The sequence below is a fragment of the Opisthorchis viverrini genome (assembly GCF_000715545.1).
Source record: "Opisthorchis viverrini unplaced genomic scaffold opera_v5_203, whole genome shotgun sequence".
Lineage (NCBI taxonomy): Eukaryota > Metazoa > Platyhelminthes > Trematoda > Opisthorchiida > Opisthorchiidae > Opisthorchis > Opisthorchis viverrini.
This window is the reverse complement of record NW_008751859.1, coordinates 73,197-97,195: the sequence shown is the minus strand read 5'-3', so window position 1 is coordinate 97,195 and position 23,999 is coordinate 73,197. Positions and strand designations below refer to the sequence as shown.

The following is a 23,999-nucleotide window of genomic DNA, read 5'->3' as shown; positions in this document are numbered from 1 at the left end:
TCAGGCAATATTTCAGGCGACATCTTGAATATCGTAGTGACTGAAACATGAGACGGCCTGGTGCACCACATTCAATTGCCTGAGAACATCACAAACGAGAGATTCAGCTGGGTTCCAGGTGAGTCTCTCGAAAGAACCAAATTAGTTTGCAAATGAGTGTATATTCGCTAGAACGGAACTTCTTTAGCGGTCATCCGAATGTCAGAATCCTCAACATTAGTGATGGGTAATGGCGCTGCCATGCCGTACAGTGACGACAGTTTATGTGAGAAAGGGTGTACCCTAGGAAGCAGAAAAGTGCTGCGAAACAGTAATAGGCTAACAAACACAGCCCGGGGCATCTAAATGTCCCAGTTCCGAGGGAAACACTGCGAACAAAAATGATTCACTCGAATTCGGTACAAGATTCTGGCCCGAATTTGCTGTAGTCTGCAATGCCAGCTCATGAAAACCTTAAGATGCTACGGCGACCAAGAAAAAACACTTCCATTTGAGGACGAAAGTGGGAAGAGAAACCTCTTCATCAATGTTCGACAGCCCCAAGGGGTCACATGGCCATCGTTCACACTGAGTACCTTCTAGATAAGAGCCATCTAAAGAGAAAGGAAACCTGGCAAGGAAAAGCTCGACCGGGAGCAAAGTAAGCATATGGCGACCAAAATCGGAAATCGAAATCTTCAAGGCTGGGTAGAAAAAAATCAAACAAAACTAGCTGGTACTGTCCAGAATTGTCCATTGATCCTCAGCAGAGGTTAGCAAGTTCGGTTTATCAGAATTCTGAAACAATCTGCCTGATGAATTACTCAATCAGTTATCCACCATTATTACAGAAAAGCGATCGACAGAAAGGACTTGCAACGGCCGTGCGCACCTGAAGGTTGTCACTTTGTGCTGGCACGTTAGATTCCTTCTGATCGGCGGTTGCCGAAACAGCGTAGCTGCCTGATGAAGGTATGTTCGCAAATGGTATAGAGGCAAAGCCGACCGGTGTAGGGCAGACAGACGATGTGTCCGACAATACCCCAGACGCCAGGGCATTCGCATCACTCGTGGTCAGATCGACCGAATGCAAAGCACGTCCTTGGTGCAAGAGCAAGTTCATCGTTGAAACTCGTAACTGTTGGTTCTCCAGTGTGAGAAAACGACAAAGCTGACACAGTTGGGATACGGTTGCTTCCAGTCGCGTCAAGCCTGAAATGGAGAAACCATAGAGAGTTAGATTCGAGATGAAGGACGGAAAGCCATAGTGAATCAAAGGGGAATGTGTCCAACGTACTGATAGCAGCGTCTGGACATAGTGCCAACATGTGGAGGAATTTCTCGTTGTCATGCGAGGGGAAACATGAAAGAGCTCCTTAGAAAGCGCATTGAAAATGATGGTCCACACATCTTCGAGGCGCAGTACGTGTGACAACTTACTCAATCAGTCAGTAACGCCGCTTCAGAAGATACATCCATCCACGCGACCGACCTATAAGACGATCCACGCCTTCGTCGAACAAGACACTTAGTCCCTGGAATGGTGCTTATTATTCACCGCAATTTACAAGTTTAGTTTGGACAGATGCCCAAGAAACATCTAGAAAAATGGGGGATAAACAGGCGCGACAAAAGTGGAGGAGTGTGAAACAATTCACTAAGGTACTCTGGTTGCTTGGCTTATGAACTCCCATAAATTGCTTCACTATACTTCCGGTTAGTGTGTAGCTATCTCTTCACCCACATACTTGACTGTTCAGCTCATAGTCGCTCCCTGGATCACAGGACTCGTTTTTTTCCCTTACACTTATAAATCACGACATACAAGGGTAGCTCATCTGACATAGACTGTCTACCGTCTGATAGGCGTAGCAGCAAGTCATGTGCTGACAAACTCACGTACATGCAAACGGATCAACATATAGGGAGACCGAACACAGTTAGCACACACAGACTCGCGCGCGCGCAGGGAGCAGGAAGTCAACCGCTCTCCACAAGTCCATGGACAATTATGGAACACGTGCAGCAGCTATTCTGCGGAGAAAAAACACGTTCCCGCCATCAGGACTTTCTCCAAGGAACTCTCATAAACGATAAGTTCCTCTTTTGAATTGTTCCCATTTCGTATTGGATTTATTTTTATACGTGTTGCATCTTACCAGTCAACTTAAGTAAAAACTTATTAGTGCATATTCCTTCTGAATTATATCATGGCCACTATACACTGTGCACTAATAAGTGTATGGCGACGATTATGACGGGGGTTTCTTCATTTCTGCTTCAGACCGGCCACCAAAGCTAGGTGAGTCTTTGCATACACGGCGTGAACGAAACTGTGTCAGCTAGAGAGCCACGTACGGCATGTACGCGGTTTTTACAGCTGATGATAATGACAAGCGACATGTGACAGTGCCATACAGGCTTTCAATCTGATCAAAACCAAGATTGTCAGCTAGTCAGTCCACTACCTGCAGGTAACATAAGGAAATCCAAACGATGACGAGGTAAGAACAGTTGTGTTACTCTTTTAATATGTTCTACTACCTTATCTACTCGTAACAATAAGCGTCGGTGCAATTGCACGAAAAGCGGTCATCGCAGATAAGAGATAATTCATCCACCTTTGAGATTGGTCTCACTTCGGGGGAGGAAGAGGAAAAGAAGTGGTTTCGTACCCAACCCCTGATAGCTCCGCTTGTGAGTTACTGTTATAGTTGTGGGAACTTACGAGGTGCACACCAGTGACTAACTCCAGACAGTACCTTTCCTGGGAAACTGGTTTCTTCTGTACAGGTGTCAAGTCTCAGTTACTTCACTGCATCTGGTCATTGGATTAAGTATTTTTTTTATCACTATCGATGACCCAGCTCCCAAAAAAGCAATGAGTCTAAATCTGTTTTAGTTCATTTGTTTGCTACACCATATCCTCTAAGAGCAGTAGTCATGAGAACTATTTGGAAGTTCTGGCACCTAGAAATCCCTTATTAGGTCTTCTGGAAACTTAGTCAAAGTTGAGGTCCTTTTAGCCTGGGGGTTGAGTGGGTTGGGTGTTCGCTAGAACCCTGAGGCATGCGCTTAGCCACGAGTAAAGGGTATGTGGGATATATAAACAAAACGACGCGGTAGTTTATAGCACTTGCCTCAGGGGGACGCAGTTCCCAGCAGAGCTGCCTGGGGGAGGTTGGCTGGTCAACCTGACTGACAGTCTATGGGATCAATTAACCACGCCCATACAAACGGTCGAGCACCCCTCAAGATGGCGTCCAGATACCAATTCAAAGTAATATATGAGAATGAAATGGTCAGAATACACCGTTTGTCTTACGATCGGACCACAGAGATCCCGTAGTATTGTTGCGACCATTGTTCACACCTCGTATCTTCACGTCAGATCCTTCAGTCAGTAAATTTCGAATTCTGAGTTTGTTTCCTAATCGGATCAACATTTGGTGAAAAAGATCATTGCATTCCATCCTCCTGATGCGGTTAAGTCTCAGCTACCCACTACCGATCCAACATCACATGCTCAGTAAAAAATGACCAAAGCTATACCAAACGTAATGGCTGATTACAACACGCGAAAAAATGTACGAGCACTTTGGTCATGGAAGAACTAGCGCTAACGGGCGCTGGTCAACATCGTTATTTAACTGGTCGCATTCGTAATCAAAGATCGTAGTGATGCTGAACTGCTTTCATTGGATAATTTGCCGGACCAATCACGTGCACGGACTGAGCATATCGACTACTGCGGCACCCATAGGTGTGGGGGCCATTAGCCGCACAATGCTCCTAGCTGCAAAACTTTCGCGAGTGGAATGAAAGTTTTTGCGCCAAAATGTTGCGTGTGTGCTCAAACCAAAAAACAATCCTAATCTACGTTCATATCTTTACAGCTCACCGAATTTCATTGTCCACTGAAGCAGTTATGCCTCTGGCGGAAGAAGTCTGGTGGAATACTTTCTTAGCATCGCTGACATCCCGGGATGCCTAGACGGGGCTCAAAAGATTGGAATCGTACTCTGAACTCAATTTCCCGATCGCTTTAGTCCGTCAGGGACACGCCGTAGCTTTCGAAAATTCAATTCCACTGTGCGAATACTGAGCGCCAGTCAACACCGTGTTTTAGCTGGTCGCACTCGTAATATTGACCAGGCAAAGCTCGCAGTAATGCTGAACTGCTTTCATTAAATAATTTGCCGGACCAATCATCCTCATCAACGACAGCATGACATCAGTGCTCAACACCAATGCTTCACTGCCGTACAGCCATGACTTATTTGAAAGCCTTATTGTAAAGAAAAGAATAAAGGTGGATGGGGGAGGGACTTAGTGCTAGCTTAACACAATCATTCCGAGGTGCCTACACCTCCAGAAATTCACTCAGGCAATCTGGACAGAAACTGACAACAAGAACGCCACTGACATCGGGTGCCAGCCATATCTTGTAGTGTCTCCAACCAGGCACAGCGAGGATCACGCGGTCCCCATCCTGGAAGAAGAAATCATGCCATCGACCGGGTCGCCTTAATCCCCGAATGCAGCAGGATGGGGAAACGAAATCAGACAGTAACTTGGTTCTGACACCATAGCCTGTTTTAGTGGCGCGCTCGCCCAGTCGTATAATAGCACTTCGTACTTTGAGGGTGAGAGACGCAATTCGAAACGCATGGTAACATCACTTAGGTTATTTGGTGTGTTTCTTATCTGAATGGAAACTGAAAGAAGTAGCGCAACATTGGCCAAATATTCAATGAATTTAAGGGCTTCCCAGGAAAGAAGGTCCAAAATTAGGGTGAAAGACAACAAAAGTTTCTCACTTAATTAATCCACTATTAGGTTATGGAGAAAAGGTGACAAACAGTAAGCCTGAAGGGCACCACTTTTGGTCATGTTGGGAGAGTATTCCCAGCAGACCTTAACGCGCCCGCAGGTATGGTGTGCGGCTAGGCCATGCGACTGTAGAATTCCGCCCTGTAGATGTTGCCATGGCAACAACGGTAGTCCCAAATGTCTGCTGAAGGGTCAAATACCTATGGAAAGTACGACCGCGGGCGGCAATGAAGACAATGACTTCGGCAATGACTTCACTAACTAAATTAATACAAGTGCTTCAAACTTTAAGTGATATTCATAGCTCAATACTGCTAACGCCGGGATATTGATAATTTTACCATTTCATTCGTATCAGAACAACTGTTACAACCATAAGCAAATAGGATACAGCAACCAACTGAATCGTACAATCACTAGTTTGCTAACTGATAACCAGCACTTCTCAGGTTTAGCCAATTGGGCTGTAACCGAGTGCGAACTGGCACACAACTTTGAGAAGCCGGTTCCTTCAACTTTATTCAGCATATATTCACACCTGTAGAAATACCACAAAATCGAGTACGCTTGCTCGTTCCGAGTGCAGAGCTGACGAAAATCAGAAGTGTGCCACCATATCATGAACAATATCCACGCATCAAACATGGACAGAGTCCACTGGGTGTAGCGATCTTCACTCTAAAGCAGATTTTAGACTAATCAGTTAGGGGAGCTCTCCGGTAATGTTGCGCACTTTCCACAAGCTGAGATGGAAAAGCATCCAACCTGAACCGAAAACATCCTAACAACTATTGATTTTCACTGTGCGGCGGGCATGTCAGCCTGCCTCGCTTGTGTCGTGATCGATTTTGTGAATCTATTGCTTCAAACACCCACCGCATTAGGTAATGAACAAAGCAAACGCTTTTCTGTACTTTAGCAGACTCTTCGCCATGTTATTGAGTTCAAGGTCAGCAATATTATCGAGATCGTTCTGGAACTATCTGTCAACCATGACGACAAACCAGAACTGTGTTGTTTTGTACTTTCTCCCCTAAAAATGGACGAAAACAGCGATGTAGTTTGGAACTGAATGCGGCACAAGTCCGAGCAAAAGTTATGATATGCCACAGCAACCAGACAGCTGACCGATATGGATGAAATTCGAGGAGCAGAGGTTGGTCAGTATTATACGGAACCTTGTCTGCAACAGGCACTGGTAAGTGGTAAAAAAACACACAGGAGCAATAGGGCTAGCAGATCAACGACATTGGAAGACTTACGCTCCTCAATCGCTGAAGACTGCACAGATATGGCGCTTGGAGGAATGCATGACAATCCAGCATTTCCAGTTACTGGCACAAAATATTTGGATTCATCGGATAGGAGCTGACTGCCGGTGGCTGATGCAGCAGCGAAGATAGTCCTGTTAGGAGGTGATGGGCTTCGACCGAGTTGCGGCATAGTCAAGCAACCATCTTCTGGATGTAGAAGATGATTCACTAGGCCAGTGGAAGCAGACTGTGGTGATAAATCAGGGTATGGGACGCTTTGCTTGGTTATTGTGGAACGGTCCACCGTGGATTTTGGTGTGTCCGTTGATAGGAGAGAAACCTGGTTAGGGACGGTCCGGCTATTCGGCTGAGAGGCATCCGCCACTGTGTAAAGCGATAGGGTTAGAACGTACTACGTAACAAGGGTCGAAAGTGTGAGAATAGCACGGAAAAATACGTCACGATAAACTAGCTCTTATGAAAATTCTCACACGTTTCCGCATAAGCTTTATTTGCAACATGAAGATGATCAGACTTCTTGACGATAAAGTGCTAACAAATTCAAGGTACGGTTACTTAACACTTCAGTTCCTTTTGACGTAAGGCTGTGAACGTTGGAACGCAAAGATTTGGGGTTAGATCCAGTTTCCAAAAGACGCGGTGAATGTGGATTTCTCGCTATTATTGTCATAAACAACAGCATCAGTGTTGTACAAACGCCCCACTGATGTAGAGTCATATCATATAATACTGCTAACGCCGGGATATTGATAATTTTACCATTTCATTCGTATCAGAACAACTGTTACAACCATAAGCAAATAGGATACAGCAACCAACTGAATCGTACAATCACTAGTTTGCTAACTGATAACCAGCACTTCTCAGGTTTAGCCAATTGGGCTGTAACCGAGTGCGAACTGGCACACAACTTTGAGAAGCCGGTTCCTTCAACTTTATTCAGCATATATTCACACCTGTAGAAATACCACAAAATCGAGTACGCTTGCTCGTTCCGAGTGCAGAGCTGACGAAAATCAGAAGTGTGCCACCATATCATGAACAATATCCACGCATCAAACATGGACAGAGTCCACTGGGTGTAGCGATCTTCACTCTAAAGCAGATTTTAGACTAATCAGTTAGGGGAGCTCTCCGGTAATGTTGCGCACTTTCCACAAGCTGAGATGGAAAAGCATCCAACCTGAACCGAAAACATCCTAACAACTATTGATTTTCACTGTGCGGCGGGCATGTCAGCCTGCCTCGCTTGTGTCGTGATCGATTTTGTGAATCTATTGCTTCAAACACCCACCGCATTAGGTAATGAACAAAGCAAACGCTTTTCTGTACTTTAGCAGACTCTTCGCCATGTTATTGAGTTCAAGGTCAGCAATATTATCGAGATCGTTCCGGAACTATCTGTCAACCATGACGACAAACCAGAACTGTGTTGTTTTGTACTTTCTCCCCTAAAAATGGACGAAAACAGCGATGTAGTTTGGAACTGAATGCGGCACAAGTCCGAGCAAAAGTTATGATATGCCACAGCAACCAGACAGCTGACCGATATGGATGAAATTCGAGGAGCAGAGGTTGGTCAGTATTATACGGAACCTTGTCTGCAACAGGCACTGGTAAGTGGTAAAAAAACACACAGGAGCAATAGGGCTAGCAGATCAACGACATTGGAAGACTTACGCTCCTCAATCGCTGAAGACTGCACAGATATGGCGCTTGGAGGAATGCATGACAATCCAGCATTTCCAGTTACTGGCACAAAATATTTGGATTCATCGGATAGGAGCTGACTGCCGGTGGCTGATGCAGCAGCGAAGATAGTCCTGTTAGGAGGTGATGGGCTTCGACCGAGCTGCGGCATAGTCAAGCAGCCATCTTCTGGATGTAGAAGATGATTCACTAGGCCAGTGGAAGCAGACTGTGGTGATAAATCAGGGTATGGGACGCTTTGCTTGGTTATTGTGGAACGGTCCACCGTGGATTTTGGTGTGTCCGTTGATAGGAGAGAAACCTGGTTAGGGACGGTCCGGCTATTCGGCTGAGAGGCATCCGCCACTGTGTAAAGCGATAGGGTTAGAACGTACTACGTAACAAGGGTCGAAAGTGTGAGAATAGCACGGAAAAATACGTCACGATAAACTAGCTCTTATGAAAATTCTCACACGTTTCCGCATAAGCTTTATTTGCAACATGAAGATGATCAGACTTCTTGACGATAAAGTGCTAACAAATTCAAGGTACGGTTACTTAACACTTCAGTTCCTTTTGACGTAAGGCTGTGAACGTTGGAACGCAAAGATTTGGGGTTAGATCCAGTTTCCAAAAGAGGCGGTGAATGTGGATTTCTCGCTATTATTGTCATAAACAACAGCATCAGTGTTGTACAAACGCCCCACTGATGTAGAGTCATATGGTTATATATATATATTCAAGGTTACAACGGGTAACAACTTGAACATTAGAGTTCTGAAGGCTTTCCGGCGTTCGATCCGTTATTTCATCGATGGTGAAGTTAAACAAAAATGGAGACAATGGACGTTCGCATGGGACAATGCCTTTGCTGGGAGGATTCTCGAAAGCTCCCCAGAGACGCTCAAAAATATTAAACACGAGGGCCGGATTTCGAGGGGGTCCCGTTGAACAAGAGTGTTTAAAAGCATTCATGGACTGACACAGTCAAACGCACGCTTGAAGTCCAGGCCAGGATTATGGGTCATCCACAACTAAGGCGCTAGTCCAACATCTGACGGAGTGTGAAGATGTGATTGATGTAGCCCCTGTCGGGTTGAAATCCCGTCCGCGGGTCATGGACTCATGTACCGCCTTGAGACGACAAACAATCAGAGAATCAAAACAGCCCGCTGCTAAGTGAGCCAAACTGATGCTTCTGTCTTCACTAAATTCATTGCAGGTATCCTTTTTGGAGATTGTTATTTGTTGATGTGTGTGTGTGTGTTGGATGGCTCTTTTCTCCAGAATCAACGCGGGTACATTGGATAGGCACTGGCTGAGAAATTAATCTTGAGAAGAGCAGAAAAGGCTATCGAGACAAGCAACCAGGTAACGTTTGCGTAAGGGTGTATATCCACACGGTTCCACACACACAGTCAACGTTTTCGTCAAAGACCGACTGTCTTGAAGGGACTTAACAGGTGGCCAACTGAATAGTCGTTCAAAATACTCTACAAAGCATTCTTCTATGCTGGATATCAGAGGTCCGCTGTGGTGCTTAGTGGTTTCACTGAAATGAAGCTTCAAAGGACCCGTAGAACGAGTCGAGCGGAACAACCAGTGGATAGTTCCGGCATTTTTCGTTTCTTTTTTGGCTTTCTGGATCCACCAGGATTTCTGGTTTGTGGGTATGCCCAGTTTTACCCGGCATTGAATAATGCCCCCGACTCCAATCCAACTTTTTTGTAAATGAGTGTTTATCGCTTCTCGGTGGTCTTTTGCAGAAGTTGTAGAACGGATCGTGTAGAGGCGAACATCCAACACTATTCAGATAAGTAAAGATGCTTGCGCTATATGGTTTAACGCAATATTGAGCCATGTGTTTCTAGCCGCAGAGATCTTTACGCTACCAGGTATTCGCAGACGAAAGCGGGAAACAGGAAACAGAGCAATCAGTTCAATTACAGTGATTGAGTCCTAGATTCTTGTTACAGACAAGTAGTATACGCCAGTGTAGGGAGGACCCAGTGGACGATAAAGTGTTTTCTTACCATTCTTGCTTCAGAATTCACAAAATAACAGAGGAAATGGGGACCGGCTTCCGGATATTGAAAAGCAACTTCGAAGTGCCCAACGCAGTTACTGAAGACGAACGCGTGAAGGTGGCCGTAACGGCGAACAAGGTTGTCTGTCTTAGTGCTCGGTCTACAGTGGCGACAACGAAGTAGAGCAGGAAGAAAAAAGACGCGAAATTGTAAAGGGGAGGCGTCAACAGCAGTACCTCGTAGTTTACCTGTCCTGCTGTACGTGGCAGATAGGGCAATCCAGCCTATAGCAACACACGGCGACTGATGTGGCGTGACAGTGTTCTTGGTCGCGAAGTTCAGTGTTGTAGGTGGATTGAGTTGCTGTCTGGGCGTTCAAAAACTAGACAAAAAATCTACTGAGATTCTCAATCAAAGCCTTTGGCTCAAAAACCTGACCACTGGGCAGCGAGCAGCTAACGGTATACTACAGTAACGATGGAAGTTTCGAAGGAACAAATCGCTACACATGTTCCAACACACAGCTCGTAGCACCAGGACACCACATTCGTTAGACATCGACCCTATGACCAGCATGGCACGAAAAATTCCGCAGGTATCAAAGTAAAACCTCCCGAGTATAGCTCCATGGATCGAAGCACGATAAGGTCCAGTTTTGTTACGATAGATGTTATCCGCAGTTGATAAGATATTTTGTCTGGTCTATGAACTCGCGGGCCACGCTACACGAAGAAGGGCATCTTTCGGGACTTGTGCCAGCGTTCCAGTTGGTTGAGACACGTTCTACATATAATCCGATAGCGAACTGGCCAACGTTCGGTGGCACCAACACCCTGCGCAGGTTCGTACTGCAATCTGGGGCTTCAGTTGGAAACTGGGACTCTAGTCAGTCGTGGTAATGTCTAACACCCCAATCTTCGGCATCAGAGCCGGAAATGATTAACGCCATATACGGTTCTGACTGTTGATCGCGGATAGGATGGATTCGCGAGATAATTAGTGTTGACACATCACTAGTACGCGCGTCCCAATTCCAATGAAGATGATTGGCCTTGACGGCAGAAGGACCATTGTGATCGCGTGTTTCATGACAGCTATATGGAGGGTAGAAATTCGGAATACGTACGACCGATACCCCATCCGAGAGAGGATACCTAAAGGAGAACCGGTGCAGTGAGGACGAGCGGAAAAGTTTCTGAGCGTGATGTCGGCCTTTACTAAAATGAGGATCACTGCATCGCCCAATGTTGGCCGAGATAGCTTTATTAGCGCAAGACGCAACCGGCAACTCATTGGGCGGATATTCTACGTGGAAAGGGAGCCAATAGATCGATAAGGAATTGATTGGATTTGGCGGTAGTCACCTATAGATTAGATGACACACGGAGTCTGAACGTACGGTGCATTTACGAGACGCAAACTTCATTAGTCTCTATGGTCTCATAGGAGAAATGTTTGTCGAGGCTAAAAAATGTAAGCGATCGAAAATGTTGCTACCATGAATTAAGCGTGTCGGTAAAACGGCATTGTTGTCTGTTTGGCAGCTCTGACGAATATAAAGGGCAAGTCGCACGAATGAATGACGGGATGCACCATCTGTTTGCAAAGGGCCATGAATGAAAGGGAAAAAATAAATAGCATGGAAAACATATATATATATATATGTATATATATAGCGACAGAGAGGGAGGAAGAAAGGGAGGTATCTCCTTCCAGAGACCATCTGAATGCACCGACTAAAATGGACCACTTAACAGCCATAGGCCGAGGGCACTAAGCTCTCTCCTGCATCCTAACAAGGAAACAACTGTTGAACAAACCTCCGAACTGAGACGGCACGTAACTACTAGCAGGAAAACTGTAAGATTCTATGCACTAGTTCGAAGACGTTGACTTGAATGGGTGCAAAAAGAGAGCACAGTATAAAATATATAGTGGGTACATCGTTCGAGCAAGTTACCGTAAGATACAGAATGAGTAAGTGGACTTGGGGGGCGAGATGGCTCAAGTGGTTAGAGCGCGAATTTGCTGACCGAAAGGTCCGTGGTTCGAACCCGACCTCTGCCTCTCGACTTCCCCTGTCTAGGCTTGGGCAACCTGATAGTATCCCAGCCCTCATGCTTCCTTCGGGTGGCATGGCAGCTAGGCACCAAAAGGGCGCTACAGCTGGACGATCATTATTATTTATTAAGTGGACTTGAAGGAAGGAGCTATCCCTGTGGCCAACCATATAGATGGATTGCATGACTAAATGTGCAAGTAATAGAACATGAAAATCAAGCAATTCCTACTCCGTGGGATGGTATGTGAGGAACAGGTACGTTCGTCTTCTTCCGCTTGGGGGGCAGGTGAACCAGCTGATGAAGACGCTACGAGAGATGACCCACCCCAAGTTGCCAGCGTGGTAAGATCGTGGCTAGCTGCAATAGAAGCTCTGCCGGTTCCCACAGCTGCAGAGATCAAATGTTTTGTAGTTTCTGCTCCATCGACCGCGGGGCTGGATTTGCCGCGCTCCGCTTCCAAACGAATCCGTGCCTCACGTATGTTCTCGTATAGGAGCTCGGTGTTGTCCGTAACTTCCGGTTGCTGAAGGGAACAAGTTCGTATGAGATATTATTGTGTCGATTAAATATAGATTACAATTCATATGCCTTCGGGCGGCAACTTTAGTTTACATTCACCAAGGCGCTTGCTCGATTGGGAACCCAAACATATTGAACTATGATAGATTAAGTTAAGTTTTCTTAACTCAAGCCGTGCTCCAGCCCCTATAGTTCCTTTCGTCGAGGATAAGTAGAATAAAAGAGTACGAATAACGCTTTGAAAGTGATGGTTCAATCTGTGCACTGACGACAAACGGATCTGCTCGTCCCGCATGCCAGGAAGTGAGATTCAACGGTGAAGGCGAGAGCTTTGATACAACACCGTCCTTGACTGTGTAACGGCCATGTCTGTCAGAGTCGCTGACCATTGACTTATCTCGTCCCACAATCCCCGTCCGGGGAGACGACAGTTACCAAGGCCACTCAGTCGACTGGTTAAGGGTTTCAAGATCCGTTGCCAAGTCATGAACTGACCACCCCCGGGTTGTCTCCGACCGATACACGGTTGGGCGAAAAGTGCCCCAGGAGGTAAATGATTCTCTGGCATACAAAGCACGTGGCCTAACCAGAGTAAAATCCGTGAGAGAAAGGATACTCAAAGATCGTTTTGAGGCAAACATATCATTGTAATGATGCAGAAAATGAAAGAGAATTCATGCGCGCAGTATAATTTGTGCGAGCAATGAGTCACTGACACAAGGACGACCGAGTGCAGGAGTTTGCAACCACAGCAATGTAACCCCAAATAATTCCTCCATTAATCCACCAACCTAGGTCCGCACTAGTTGTACAACCAATGTAAAAATGAGGAGTGTGTTGTCCTTCTAGGAGAATAATGCAGAGGGATTAGAAAAGCACCAGATTGATAAAAATGCTCTCTTACGGATGGAAATGAATCAATCTCACTGTCGCACTCAACAGCTACCGTAAATTGTCACGTGAAGTGCGTACTCGACAAGGTACAGCATAGATGTGTCGTGCATATGCGGAATGCTGGAAGGTCGAACTCATCAACAGCTCATAAAAACAAAGAATCTACAGAAGAGCACACTGTTAGGGTGTTATAAAGAAGAGGTGAGATTTTCTAACCAGACCTCACCAATCAGCCATGGTCAGATGTTAACAAGACGCACCCATCAGTCATCTGGTATCCATGTTTGGGACAATGACTGGATTTGTAAACCAGTGACAATCTGACTAGTAAGTCATGAGCATTAAAAAACGGGTTGAGAATGGTACTCAGCTGTGCTTTGTCAAATCACTTGGCTCAGCGACAGCCGACGCAAAGCTCCGGTTGGGATCGGCCCCATCGGGTCCCAAATTGCTACAGGTTAACTACTAAGCTTAGGATTCACTCCTTAATAAGCAGAGTTAGTGGGCAGATTTGCACTACCATTTTTGACGAACCGGGGTCTACTCAGATAGAGAGCGGTTGGGCGTTTGGAATGGTGGGGGGCACAGGGGGATGAATAACAGTGAAATGTGAAAGAACGAGCATGCCGAAGAGTTTTCAGCAACCTCGCGAGGAGTTTCCTTTATGAAAATATACTGCGATATCTCGAATATCGTGCCAACTGAATCGTGAGGCGGCCTGTGTGCAGCACATTCAGCTGGAGGACATCGTAAACGAGAGATTCAATTGAGTCTCCCGTGAAAACTAAATTGATTTGCAAATGAGTGTATTTCTCAAGAGCATGCCTCGTATTTGATTCATTGGCCCGCATCCTCCGGACTAGTGTTGAAAAAATCCACGTTACAAAGTCGTTCCATTAAGGTCCTTCACGCGGTGGGAATAGTGCACAGTTAAGACTAGAAGTTCCACAGCTCTATCTGTTCGGCGCAGGTATTTAGACAGAATAACGACCGAAGAACTTGTCCTAATTAACGCGGAGCATCCGCCTTTTAAAAACCTACCTTTCAACCGGAAAGGTTATAAATGTTTAAGTGACGGCAGCGAAACAAAAATGCAATACGAAAACTAACCTGAAAGGTAACCGTGTCTAACTTCTGTGGGACGGATACAGCCGCAGGACCAGCAGCAGTTACGGCAACTTCAGAATGCTTCGAAGCCCTCCGCACAGCATACGGGACAGGCGATGGAGACGGACGATTAGAACGTTCACGGCGGGAATTAGGATCATTCAATTTTTCAACGTCATCCTCATTGTCATCCAGTATGGCCAAACTTGAGGTAGTGAGCGAAGCCATTTGTTGTTCAGCTTTGCGAAGGAGGGCTAACTGAGCTCGCAAGTCCGAAAGCTCGCGTCTCTTTGCCTCGAGCTGAGCTAACATTATAGGGCTAAGACCCAACGTTTCGAGAGAGGAACTGGGAAAGGATGAAAACGTTAGCACATTGTGGAACGGGATTCAAAGGCGAGACATCCACATACTCACTTATAAGTAGAAGGGCACACCCGACAGTGCAAACAAATAACCGATCCAAAACTTGATGAATAGGTGCGATCGGACATGCTTCACCCCTTACCTAATTTGGACTTGACAAGGTGTTTACAGAGTATTTACTGAAAATTTAAACTAGGGACAATGACATTACTGGATCATTTGCGCGACATCCTAAATGCCTTGGGGTATAAAGGTTTGAAGAAGGCGACTTCGCACCATACGAAGAGAAAGTCGATGCTGCGGTGAATCAACTATCATCTACGTTGTACAGTTGACATTCAGATGAAGGGCATCATAGACGAGAGATTTGGCTGGGATTCAGTTGAGTCACCCGTCAAAGCAAAATTAGTCCGAAAATAAGTGCATATCGCGGATTGGATTGACGCTGCTGACTATGACGTTCAATGCCTTCATATGCTGGATTTTTATGGTCTACGCCACCAGAACCAGAACGGGATCGAATCTGTGAGAGCCTTGTAGTCGGTCACCTTGCTTGGTCAGAACCAAGAACTCAGGGCATCCTCAAACCGGTGACAGCCGAAGTAAAGTAGGCAGTGTAGATGGCCCTTATGATCAAACTGAAAAAGTGACACTATCCTCGTCCGATATAAAAATCGGCGATCTAGAAGAATCCGAGTTTTTCTCTGAAAGACATTGTAAGACCACTCAACCTTAGTTTGTGGATGTGCCGTTGAACAAGGTACAGCCAAGCCCGATCAGTAAGATGGCAAAGTGCAGGAAGCCACTGAGAAGAGCCCCGATGGTTTTCTCTATTTAGTCCCCCCCAAACGAGGTTTCATCGAAAGGTAGAAGTACTGAGCCAGATGCACAACTGGTTTGATCGAACAGGGACAAATCATGTGGAGTCTATCGCTTGCGAACAGCTACTTCGAGTGATGCGAGAATCGGGTATCCAGCAAGGATCATACACACACAGAGACGTTGCCAAACGAAACTATAGGTTATAGGCATTCTACGAAGACCTGCAGGCGCAGATGAACCGACATATGAGATGAGTGTTTACGAGACGCCAGGAGGTAGCAATTCTGATTACAGCATTTGCCGTACTGTTTCTGCATTGGTTCTTAGCCAATATCGAATTCTTATCAGTCGGTCAAAACAGTAGATTGAACCTAAGTTTGGTCACATCAATTCTATCGAAACAACTGAGGACGGTTCGGCACCCAAGACTTCCAATAAGGCAAAACAGGAGCTCCGCGATTCCACATGTCCACTCCCGAGTAGTGGGAACCTACCACAGGGAGGTTGTTGAACGGGTCAAAAGAGAATATGCAACTTAATAGTTCTCTAAGCAACATGCGCTGGTCTATCGGGTATCGCATGGGACGAAACGCAATACACAAACTCCACAAGCATGGAAGCGCTTGTTGCGGTCCTAAGAGACTAGTAAAATTGAATCCAACCTCGCAGTGATCTCAACCGACATGCGTGTCTCGCGGCTTTTAAAATGCTGCTAAACTACCTCGCTTTACAATACAATGCCACAGCTGTAATATAGCAATTGTAACAATAGATTTACAAAAGACAAAAAACTAATGACACATTTCGAACGTCCTCAAACTATAAGGGAGGGCATGCGCCTAAGCAAGCAGCCTAAGTAAGCTAGTGATTATATGACCAAACAAGCTTCTTTGCAAGTAGCCGACGACAATCACTGTCCGATTGACAGCGGACGGATACAGCATTGCTTGTCGAAAGGATACGGAAGCACTTACCCGTCGATTTCCGGCTCCGCATCAGGCAAAGCAGCCGGGGCTGTGGGCTGAGCGGGTTCCGTAGTACGTTCAGTAACTGTTTGTTCGCCAGACTCGTTTACTTCTTGGTCCACAGCCTGGCTAGCTGACAGAGCGGCTGGTAGTACGTAAGAAAAGGCGAAGAGTTGATGGAACACTGAGTAAACAGAAATAATCTGTCTGGGAGAATAGAGAAGAACGGTTGCTAACGAGCACAACAATAGTGAATGAGGGTCGTTTCGGGTTTCCCTCCCAACCCACAAAAAAGCTCGGTAGGAATGTTACAACAGTTCACTTGAATGGTAGAAAAATAATAGCGACAACAATCTCACGCTGGACTAGAATATGGGCGGGTAAAAATGGGACATGGGATTGAATGAGTCGACGTGTTGAGCACAATGGGCACTTTGCAGGACAAGAGTGACTTTCAATTTCGTTCAGCTGTAACACCCTTTCGGTGCCTAACTGCCATGCTACCCGAAGGAAGCACAAGGGCTGGAATACTGCCAGGTTGCCCAAGCACAGACAGAGGAAGTCGAGAGGCAGAGGTCGGGTTCGAACCACGGACCTTCCGGTCAGTAAATTTGCGCTCTAACTACTTTAGCTACCTCAGGACAGTAGACCGGTATCTATTTCCGGATTGCTCTGTCACATCGTACTACGCCGTGGGATACCCGCACACAATGTGGTGTGTCAGACTTGGTTTGCGCTGGGCTTCGATACCCTTATTCTGTTGATCAATTGGTCTCAGATTTATCGAGATAGTGCTAAATTAAGTCCCACATTTAACGTGACATCAACTTGTGGAGATGTACTGTCTGGCATGCTTCAGTACACTGGGTGAAGTTTAATCACGCGAAGGTAGTCCAAAAAACGTATTCAGCTCCATTGACGCTTAACATGAGCGACAGGTCGACAAAAGTATAACATGTTCACTGATAAAAAGTAAAGTGGTGCTTGCTCACGCCACTTTCTATTAAATCAAAACTTACCAGCCCTAAGTGTCCGAAGCCGTTCAGCTAACTCATCACGCTGTTTTAGCAACCGTCCTATTTCTTCACGCTCCGTCATTGTCTGAGCTTGAAGCGCTGCCAAATGAGCTTTTTGGGCCTCCAGCGATTCCTCATAGCTTGGTACGACTGTCTGAGTATTGGTCAGCTCTGAAAGCAATCGAGAAATATGGAGTCACTGTGAGAAACAAACGCGCACTGGAGAGCTTCAGTGCGCTGAAGCGTGTTTGAATCTACGTCTATGCAGCTAACGAGCGAGTTTAACTACTGAGTCATATTGGGGAAGCGTTCCCGCCAGCTGGGTCTCATAGAAATGAACTAAAGTTGTGATTATTTATCCAAACAACCAACACTTTAATTCACACAACTCATGTGAATTTCTCATCTCACGTGATTGAGGTTTCGAAGTTTTGAACTTTGCCGAAATTGAGTACCTAGGATACAGGATGCATTTAACATTCTTGTAGTCGAAGCGATTCAAAATGAACAGCGATTGGGACAAAAACTTGATCACCCTCAACTGGAGTGGGTTCATTGTCGTAATTGCCTTTAATTCAGCATCACCGAAAGGCGATCGAAATCAGGATTTCCCGAACTGAACCGGCTGAATCAACAACGGTTTATGTTGCTAGCTTTTTTGAAGAAAATGGGGAGCAGCATTCACTGAAAGACGGAACTCGAAAACCAATTCATCAGTTGTAATCACAATGAACTACTGACCAGAGTATATACAAAATTACGGGACCACTCATTCAACATGGCTTCACACCTACTGGACGAAAGTAAGCGCATTTGGGTGAGCAGACGATAGATATTGCCAGAAATCAAACCCAGAACTTGCGAGTTTTACTCTGACGAATAAAAGTGGGAAACTGGACGCGGTAAAACTGGAGGAACATCCCGTGTGGCTTACCACCGGCAAAAGTTTCTGTGATTCCTTCGTGGACATTTCGCCCAATCAGTCACTCCATAGTATCTTGATTAAGTGAACGCATGACATTTTGACGGACTCTGCTGAATTTCCGTTTAGAAAATGCGACCAAGCAGTTTGAGGGTGGTCATTCAAGATTGACTTATTGAACTCTTTTTTGATAATCACGCGAGAATTTGATCCCAACGTCGGCCGGTCCGATGTTTCCCCGAGAAAGGACAGGAGCCAGGTGCGGACAGGGTGAGAGGCACGAATCACTGCGCTAGCTGGTTGAAACAGCTCTTGACAGCGAGCACTCCAATGTCCGCGATATAGCCCCAGGAGTAATTTCCCATAACGGATTTGGTGCGCTTCTAAAATGAGCGAAATTCCTAAACCAGCGCTTCAAGACTGTAACTAATTCCTTCTGTACAGGTGTCGGCGAGTCCGTAATGAAGCAGTTAGAAAGCGCGTTTTCGGTTGTGCAACGGGCGCTTTCATAGAAGAATGTGTCCAGCACTAGAAGCTGTGTTGGTTAGGACATGTGCTACGTATGCCGAACCATCGTTTGCCGAAGAGAGCGCTGTTTTCCATGCCCAATTCAGGGTGGCGTAAACAGGGAAATGGCCAGCCCTTGACTTAAAGAGGAGTATAAAGGATATCACGAAACGCCTGGGTGCTGTCGGTGCTACTCGTCTTCCAGGATAGGGACCGCGTGATCCTCACTGTGTCTGGTTGAAGACGCTACAATATATGGCTGCCAACCGATGTCAGTGGGGTTCTTATCAGTTTCTATCCAGATCGCCTGAGTGAGTGTCTGGAGGTATAGGCACCTCGGAATGATTGTGGTAAGCTAGCACTAAGTCCCTTCCCCGTCCACCTTTCCTCTTTTTTTTATAATAAGGCTTTCAAATATATCATGATTGTACGGCAGTGAAGCATTGGTGTTGAACACGGATGTCAGGCTGTCGATAATGATGATGATGAGGTTTCAAGCGTGCGACACTTCTGTGCATATGGTTCATAGATATAGACTACTGATGACAGCCTGGCCGCTGACTCTTGGAGACCCGTCTTCGGGTATTCATTCACAGATAAAAAGGCAATCAGTATGAGGCCATCTGTCTCCTGATAGCCCGTACATGTTGCCGATTTGAGCGTTTCATAAACAAGTGTGGTGCGCTCGAACTGGAGTCCGCAGCTTTATAACCACACGAAATGAGAAACTCAGCAATATTAAGTGACTAAAACTCTTAATACTGCCACTGGGATGAAAAAAATGGAACAAGACAACGCACTGATTCATGCTTCTCGTATCATCTTCTGTCCCATCTCATGAAGTTGTTTGACTGGTCAACTTGCACCTCTGATTTCCACTGGAAAGAGGCATTGTGGGGCATACTATCAGTGACAGAGCTTTGAAACGGGAGTACTAAATTACCCGTCAAAACGCCGTCCGTGCACCCATTAAAAGTATGTCGAAGTGAATCAAGGGAAATCACTCACGACGAGGTGGTATCATAGGATGCTCCGGTAATTTTGCCGTGACCATGTCTCAATTTTCAGCGCTGTTGTGCTAGCTGATCAAAGTGATATTTTTACGACTTCTTGATTTGATTTTCGATAGTATTCGTCATCTATTGACCAGAAAATCACATGATTTCATGCACTCGGAGTGCGAACTGGCTGATGGAAAAAGCTAACCAAAAATACCTATGGAACACAAAGCAAACGGAAGCAGTGCCCATCGGATCGATGTATTCACAAGACAGACGTGTTCCTATTTCAGGACCCGATTAACCACACCTCCAACCAGTCCGGTCCAGAAATAATCCCAAAATATTCCAAACCCATCTTTTTTTGTTTTTGCCATCTGGCCTAGAGTTTAACCGCCTTTGGGGCAGGAATTCAATGTGCCATGAAAGGACATTAGGCCTGACCTACAGTACAGCATGCCTACACCACGGGAAAGTAGAGGTTTGGGCCGCTGGCAACATCGTCGTAAGATCGTGCCCTGAGCCACCACAAGCTCTCAAATTCCTATGTGCTCAAGAATAAATAAATAAAAACATTGGAGGAACTAACGTTTTGCATCATATTATTTTGTCCATAATAAAGGGAAAACAGCAAATCAGAATTCGGTCCTGCCTACAACCCGGTAGTAAGGCATATTTCTGGGAGATAAATCCAGTAATCCAACTTTCGGGACAGGCTTTACCGTGATAGCAATTGGACACCTTGATTCCGACGGGAACAGCCCCACAGTCATCGTGAGAAAGAAAGATTATCATGTGGCATGTGAAGCAGACTATTATCGGAAAGATAGGGCGACACGCCCATATCTAATGGGGATGCCACACTTTAGCAACAAATGTTATAAACCTGCTTTGTCCGGCTTTGTCTGAATCAATTTTGGAAGGTAGCAAATTCTGACGAGTATTCCGAAAGCGGAAGAATTTTCCTCGTTCATCGCCTGCTCCCTAAATTCACAGCCTTCTGAAACATCAAGACTGCATCTCGAATGGGGTCCAAAGCTAACATACTCGAACAAAATCCAATCATATGTCTCAGGATCCCACTTCTATGGCCGAAAGTCTTAAGCAACCGTCCTTCTCTGAGGTACACGGGATTTTCTCATGGCCAACCGGCTCAACAAGTTGGAGGTTTTATCCTCTCTTTTCTACCGTTTTCCAATGTAGAGTAATTCAGCGCCTGGAGAGGCCGTCAATCAAGTAGTCTTTCTTCAAAGAGGGTAGCACACTAGTTCGTGGGTGACAGAAGGCCGACAGCGTAGAAGTGGAAATTGTTCAGAGGGATCACTGAACTGTCCCCTTAGATTCTCCAAAATCTATAAACATAGTTATCCGTACTGTTATTCCACGACGTCGAAATGACTTCACTCACGTACAACACTCGAATACGCGGTACGGAGCGGTAGCATTCTCGTGGACCTAACGCTCAGAGAAGCAAAACAAGGAAATATGTTTGTTTGAGATGGTAGTTATTCCATAATAGAGGCATCTTAGTCTTTCGCATTCTGTGTGCGCGCCTACGGAGAACGATTCGAAACAAAGGTTCACCCACCTGTTTGATCTGTAGTTGTATTTCTGTGCGGAGGCTGCAAATCATCGTCTTCATCTTCCGGAGCTTCACAAAGCGAACCGTTAGCCTGTGGGAAAGCGAATGGGAACCACCAACAGGTGAAACTAGGTTCAGTTAGGGAAGAGGGCTAACTTTGAACTGCTAGACGGGGAGATCGAACTAATCGATAAGTGGAAGGATGAAGAACAACTAACTGGCGGCTCTAAATGGGTCCAACCCACAGGCTTGCATAAACTTGATTTAATTCGGTATCAACCTCGGTTAATGGCCAGGCCCCAATTTTGCTGTAAAACCTCGTATCCCAGACCTCAACAAAAGAACTTAGTGTAGTCAGATGTAATAACCGCATACTTGTCGTACAATGGTTGTAGCTGCCACAATTCCGTTCACCGATGTTTCGGGGAGGTAGGGTAGGTAGCTACGCATTGAAGGCGGGAGCTGACAAATTGGTGCGTAAATACAGCACTGTAGGTGGACTGTTAAATGGGGGGGTTGGGAAGGGAGCTACGCATTGGAGGCAATAGCTTGGATGTATGAGCGCCATTGAGGGCGCGACTGGGACATGTCTGACAATGTCTCTAACCATTGATATGGCAGATGCATGTGAAGTGACTAATCTCATCACACCCTGACATCTGTCGCTGAAGCGATCCAAAGGCACTGAGCTTTTGGGTATCTAGATGCAGAAAAGGTGGGAGATGCCCTATGTCCGTCACCTCAATCAAGACGATATATCATCTAGCGAGAAAGCAAGTTAAAATCCTTGCCGGAGAGAATATCCTGTTTACAAACAAACTGAGTCGGTCAAGCTAAGTATCGTGTAAAAGAACATTTAAGAACAGAAAAGAAGGCAATCTGACTACGTCATCTGACGGTGACAGTATGGCAATTTTACTATTCTACGTTAAAGCACTGCATACACCCTTACTACGTAGAAATATGTCTTCCATTGGTAGCCCGTCCACGTTAGTCCACTTTTTGAACATCCTCATGAGAAGCTAATAATGGGGAGTTTGGGTGACCACAACCCTCTAGCATTCACATTGAAATAGCCGTCAATCCAGACATTAAAGTGGTCTCTCAGTGGTTGACTAGTGCCATTGGTCCTAAGAGTGACAGACAGCAATCTATGCACTGAATTCAGCTCCGTAGGACAAGATAAGCTACTCCGGGAATGAACCATCACTTACCATATTTTGTTCGATACTCGACTTGACCAAATGATAGACAGTGAAAAAGCACTCTTTGGTGGTCTCCATATTCTGTTCGAGTTTTGTCAAGAATTCTTGCAAACCAGAGAGCTACAGTAAAAAAAAACAATCGTACAAGAAGTGCTTAACGTTTTGAGAATGGGGCGAGTTGACCGACTGTTTTAAATTGATGATGAATCAGGACCGTTTTTTCTCAGCTTGTTGAGGAATATGGACAGGTAAAGAGATAATGGATATGACTAATGGCCGATGGGTCCCTGAGTGATGCTTAGCTGATGAATATGGATGAAGTGTAGTGCTGACCGGGTTCTTACCACAAACGCTGGTTCGGATTCCAAGGGTGCGGCTTAGCGATTATTGGTTTCTTTACGAAAATCAACCAATAGGATTAAGTAGTGGGAAAACAAAGTGAAGCTCCTTAAGCAGACGCTGCAGCGAGCATCCGGCTATCTGTGCTATTGGCGAACCTCGACCCGGAGTGGTTAGTAACAGATACCCCTTTGGTCGCCTTCTTTTTCTGACTATTCAGAACAGTGGCTCACAAGGAACAAAATGATGTAGAGCTAGACATCAGCGTGAAAAGAACAGACGTCAAAGTGGTAAGAAGGATGAAACAATCAACAAAATATAAACAACGCTAATACAAGGAAATTGATAGTTCACAACGGTAGCGTGTCAAGGTTTGGAGAGAGAGAGTTGCTATCTGGAGTCTTAAAAAAGAATCAGAACAGCAAGTGGAGAAAAGTCCAAAATGGGGGGAACGATGATAAAGATAGCTGTTTGAAACGAAAATTGATACACATGACTAGAGAAGCGTTAGCAGATCGGTAGAATGAACAATCGTGGAGGTGGAAAGCGAGTTTAGCGGAGCAATTATCGTCGTAGCAGAGAAAGAATGGAGAAAGAAGCGTTACCTCCAGGCGGTGAGTAGAAGGTTGCGAATTATCGGTCATAAACAAGATAAGATAGTCGGTACCTAGCTGCCATGCTACCTGATGGAAGCACGAGGGCTGGGATACTGCCACGTTGCCTAAGGCTAGACAATGGAAGTCGAGAGGCAGAGGTCGGGTTCGAACCACGGGCCTTCCGGTTAATAAACTCATGCTATAACGATTGAGCCATCTCGGCAGTCTGAACACACATGACAAAACAGCGATAACTAATGAATACTGTGCTCGCTTTCAGACAAGTGCCGGAAGCGTGG

The 23,999-nt window shown here is 45.7% G+C and overlaps 2 protein-coding genes across 2 annotated transcripts in view; one reads left to right on the top strand and one right to left on the bottom strand.

The window, feature by feature from the left end:
- The window catches only part of T265_08123 (hypothetical protein), a gene marked incomplete at both ends in the record, with an annotated part of 47,272 nt that overhangs the window by 5,647 nt on the left and 17,626 nt on the right, over window positions 1-23,999 (bottom strand). The window contains 9 exons of the mRNA XM_009173836.1: window positions 872-1,191; window positions 6,075-6,449; window positions 7,767-8,141; window positions 12,094-12,388; window positions 14,389-14,731; window positions 16,545-16,680; window positions 17,555-17,722; window positions 21,567-21,651; window positions 22,775-22,885. Coding sequence (XP_009172100.1) covers window positions 872-1,191; window positions 6,075-6,449; window positions 7,767-8,141; window positions 12,094-12,388; window positions 14,389-14,731; window positions 16,545-16,680; window positions 17,555-17,722; window positions 21,567-21,651; window positions 22,775-22,885 — 2,208 coding nt within the window. The remainder of the gene's footprint in view (window positions 1-871; window positions 1,192-6,074; window positions 6,450-7,766; window positions 8,142-12,093; window positions 12,389-14,388; window positions 14,732-16,544; window positions 16,681-17,554; window positions 17,723-21,566; window positions 21,652-22,774; window positions 22,886-23,999) is intronic.
- The window catches only part of T265_08119 (hypothetical protein), a gene marked incomplete at both ends in the record, with an annotated part of 17,058 nt that continues 12,048 nt past the window's right edge, over window positions 18,990-23,999 (top strand). Inside the window, 2 exons of the mRNA XM_009173832.1 lie at window positions 18,990-19,093; window positions 19,224-19,291. Of these exons, the coding sequence (XP_009172096.1) occupies window positions 18,990-19,093; window positions 19,224-19,291 (172 nt within the window). The remainder of the gene's footprint in view (window positions 19,094-19,223; window positions 19,292-23,999) is intronic.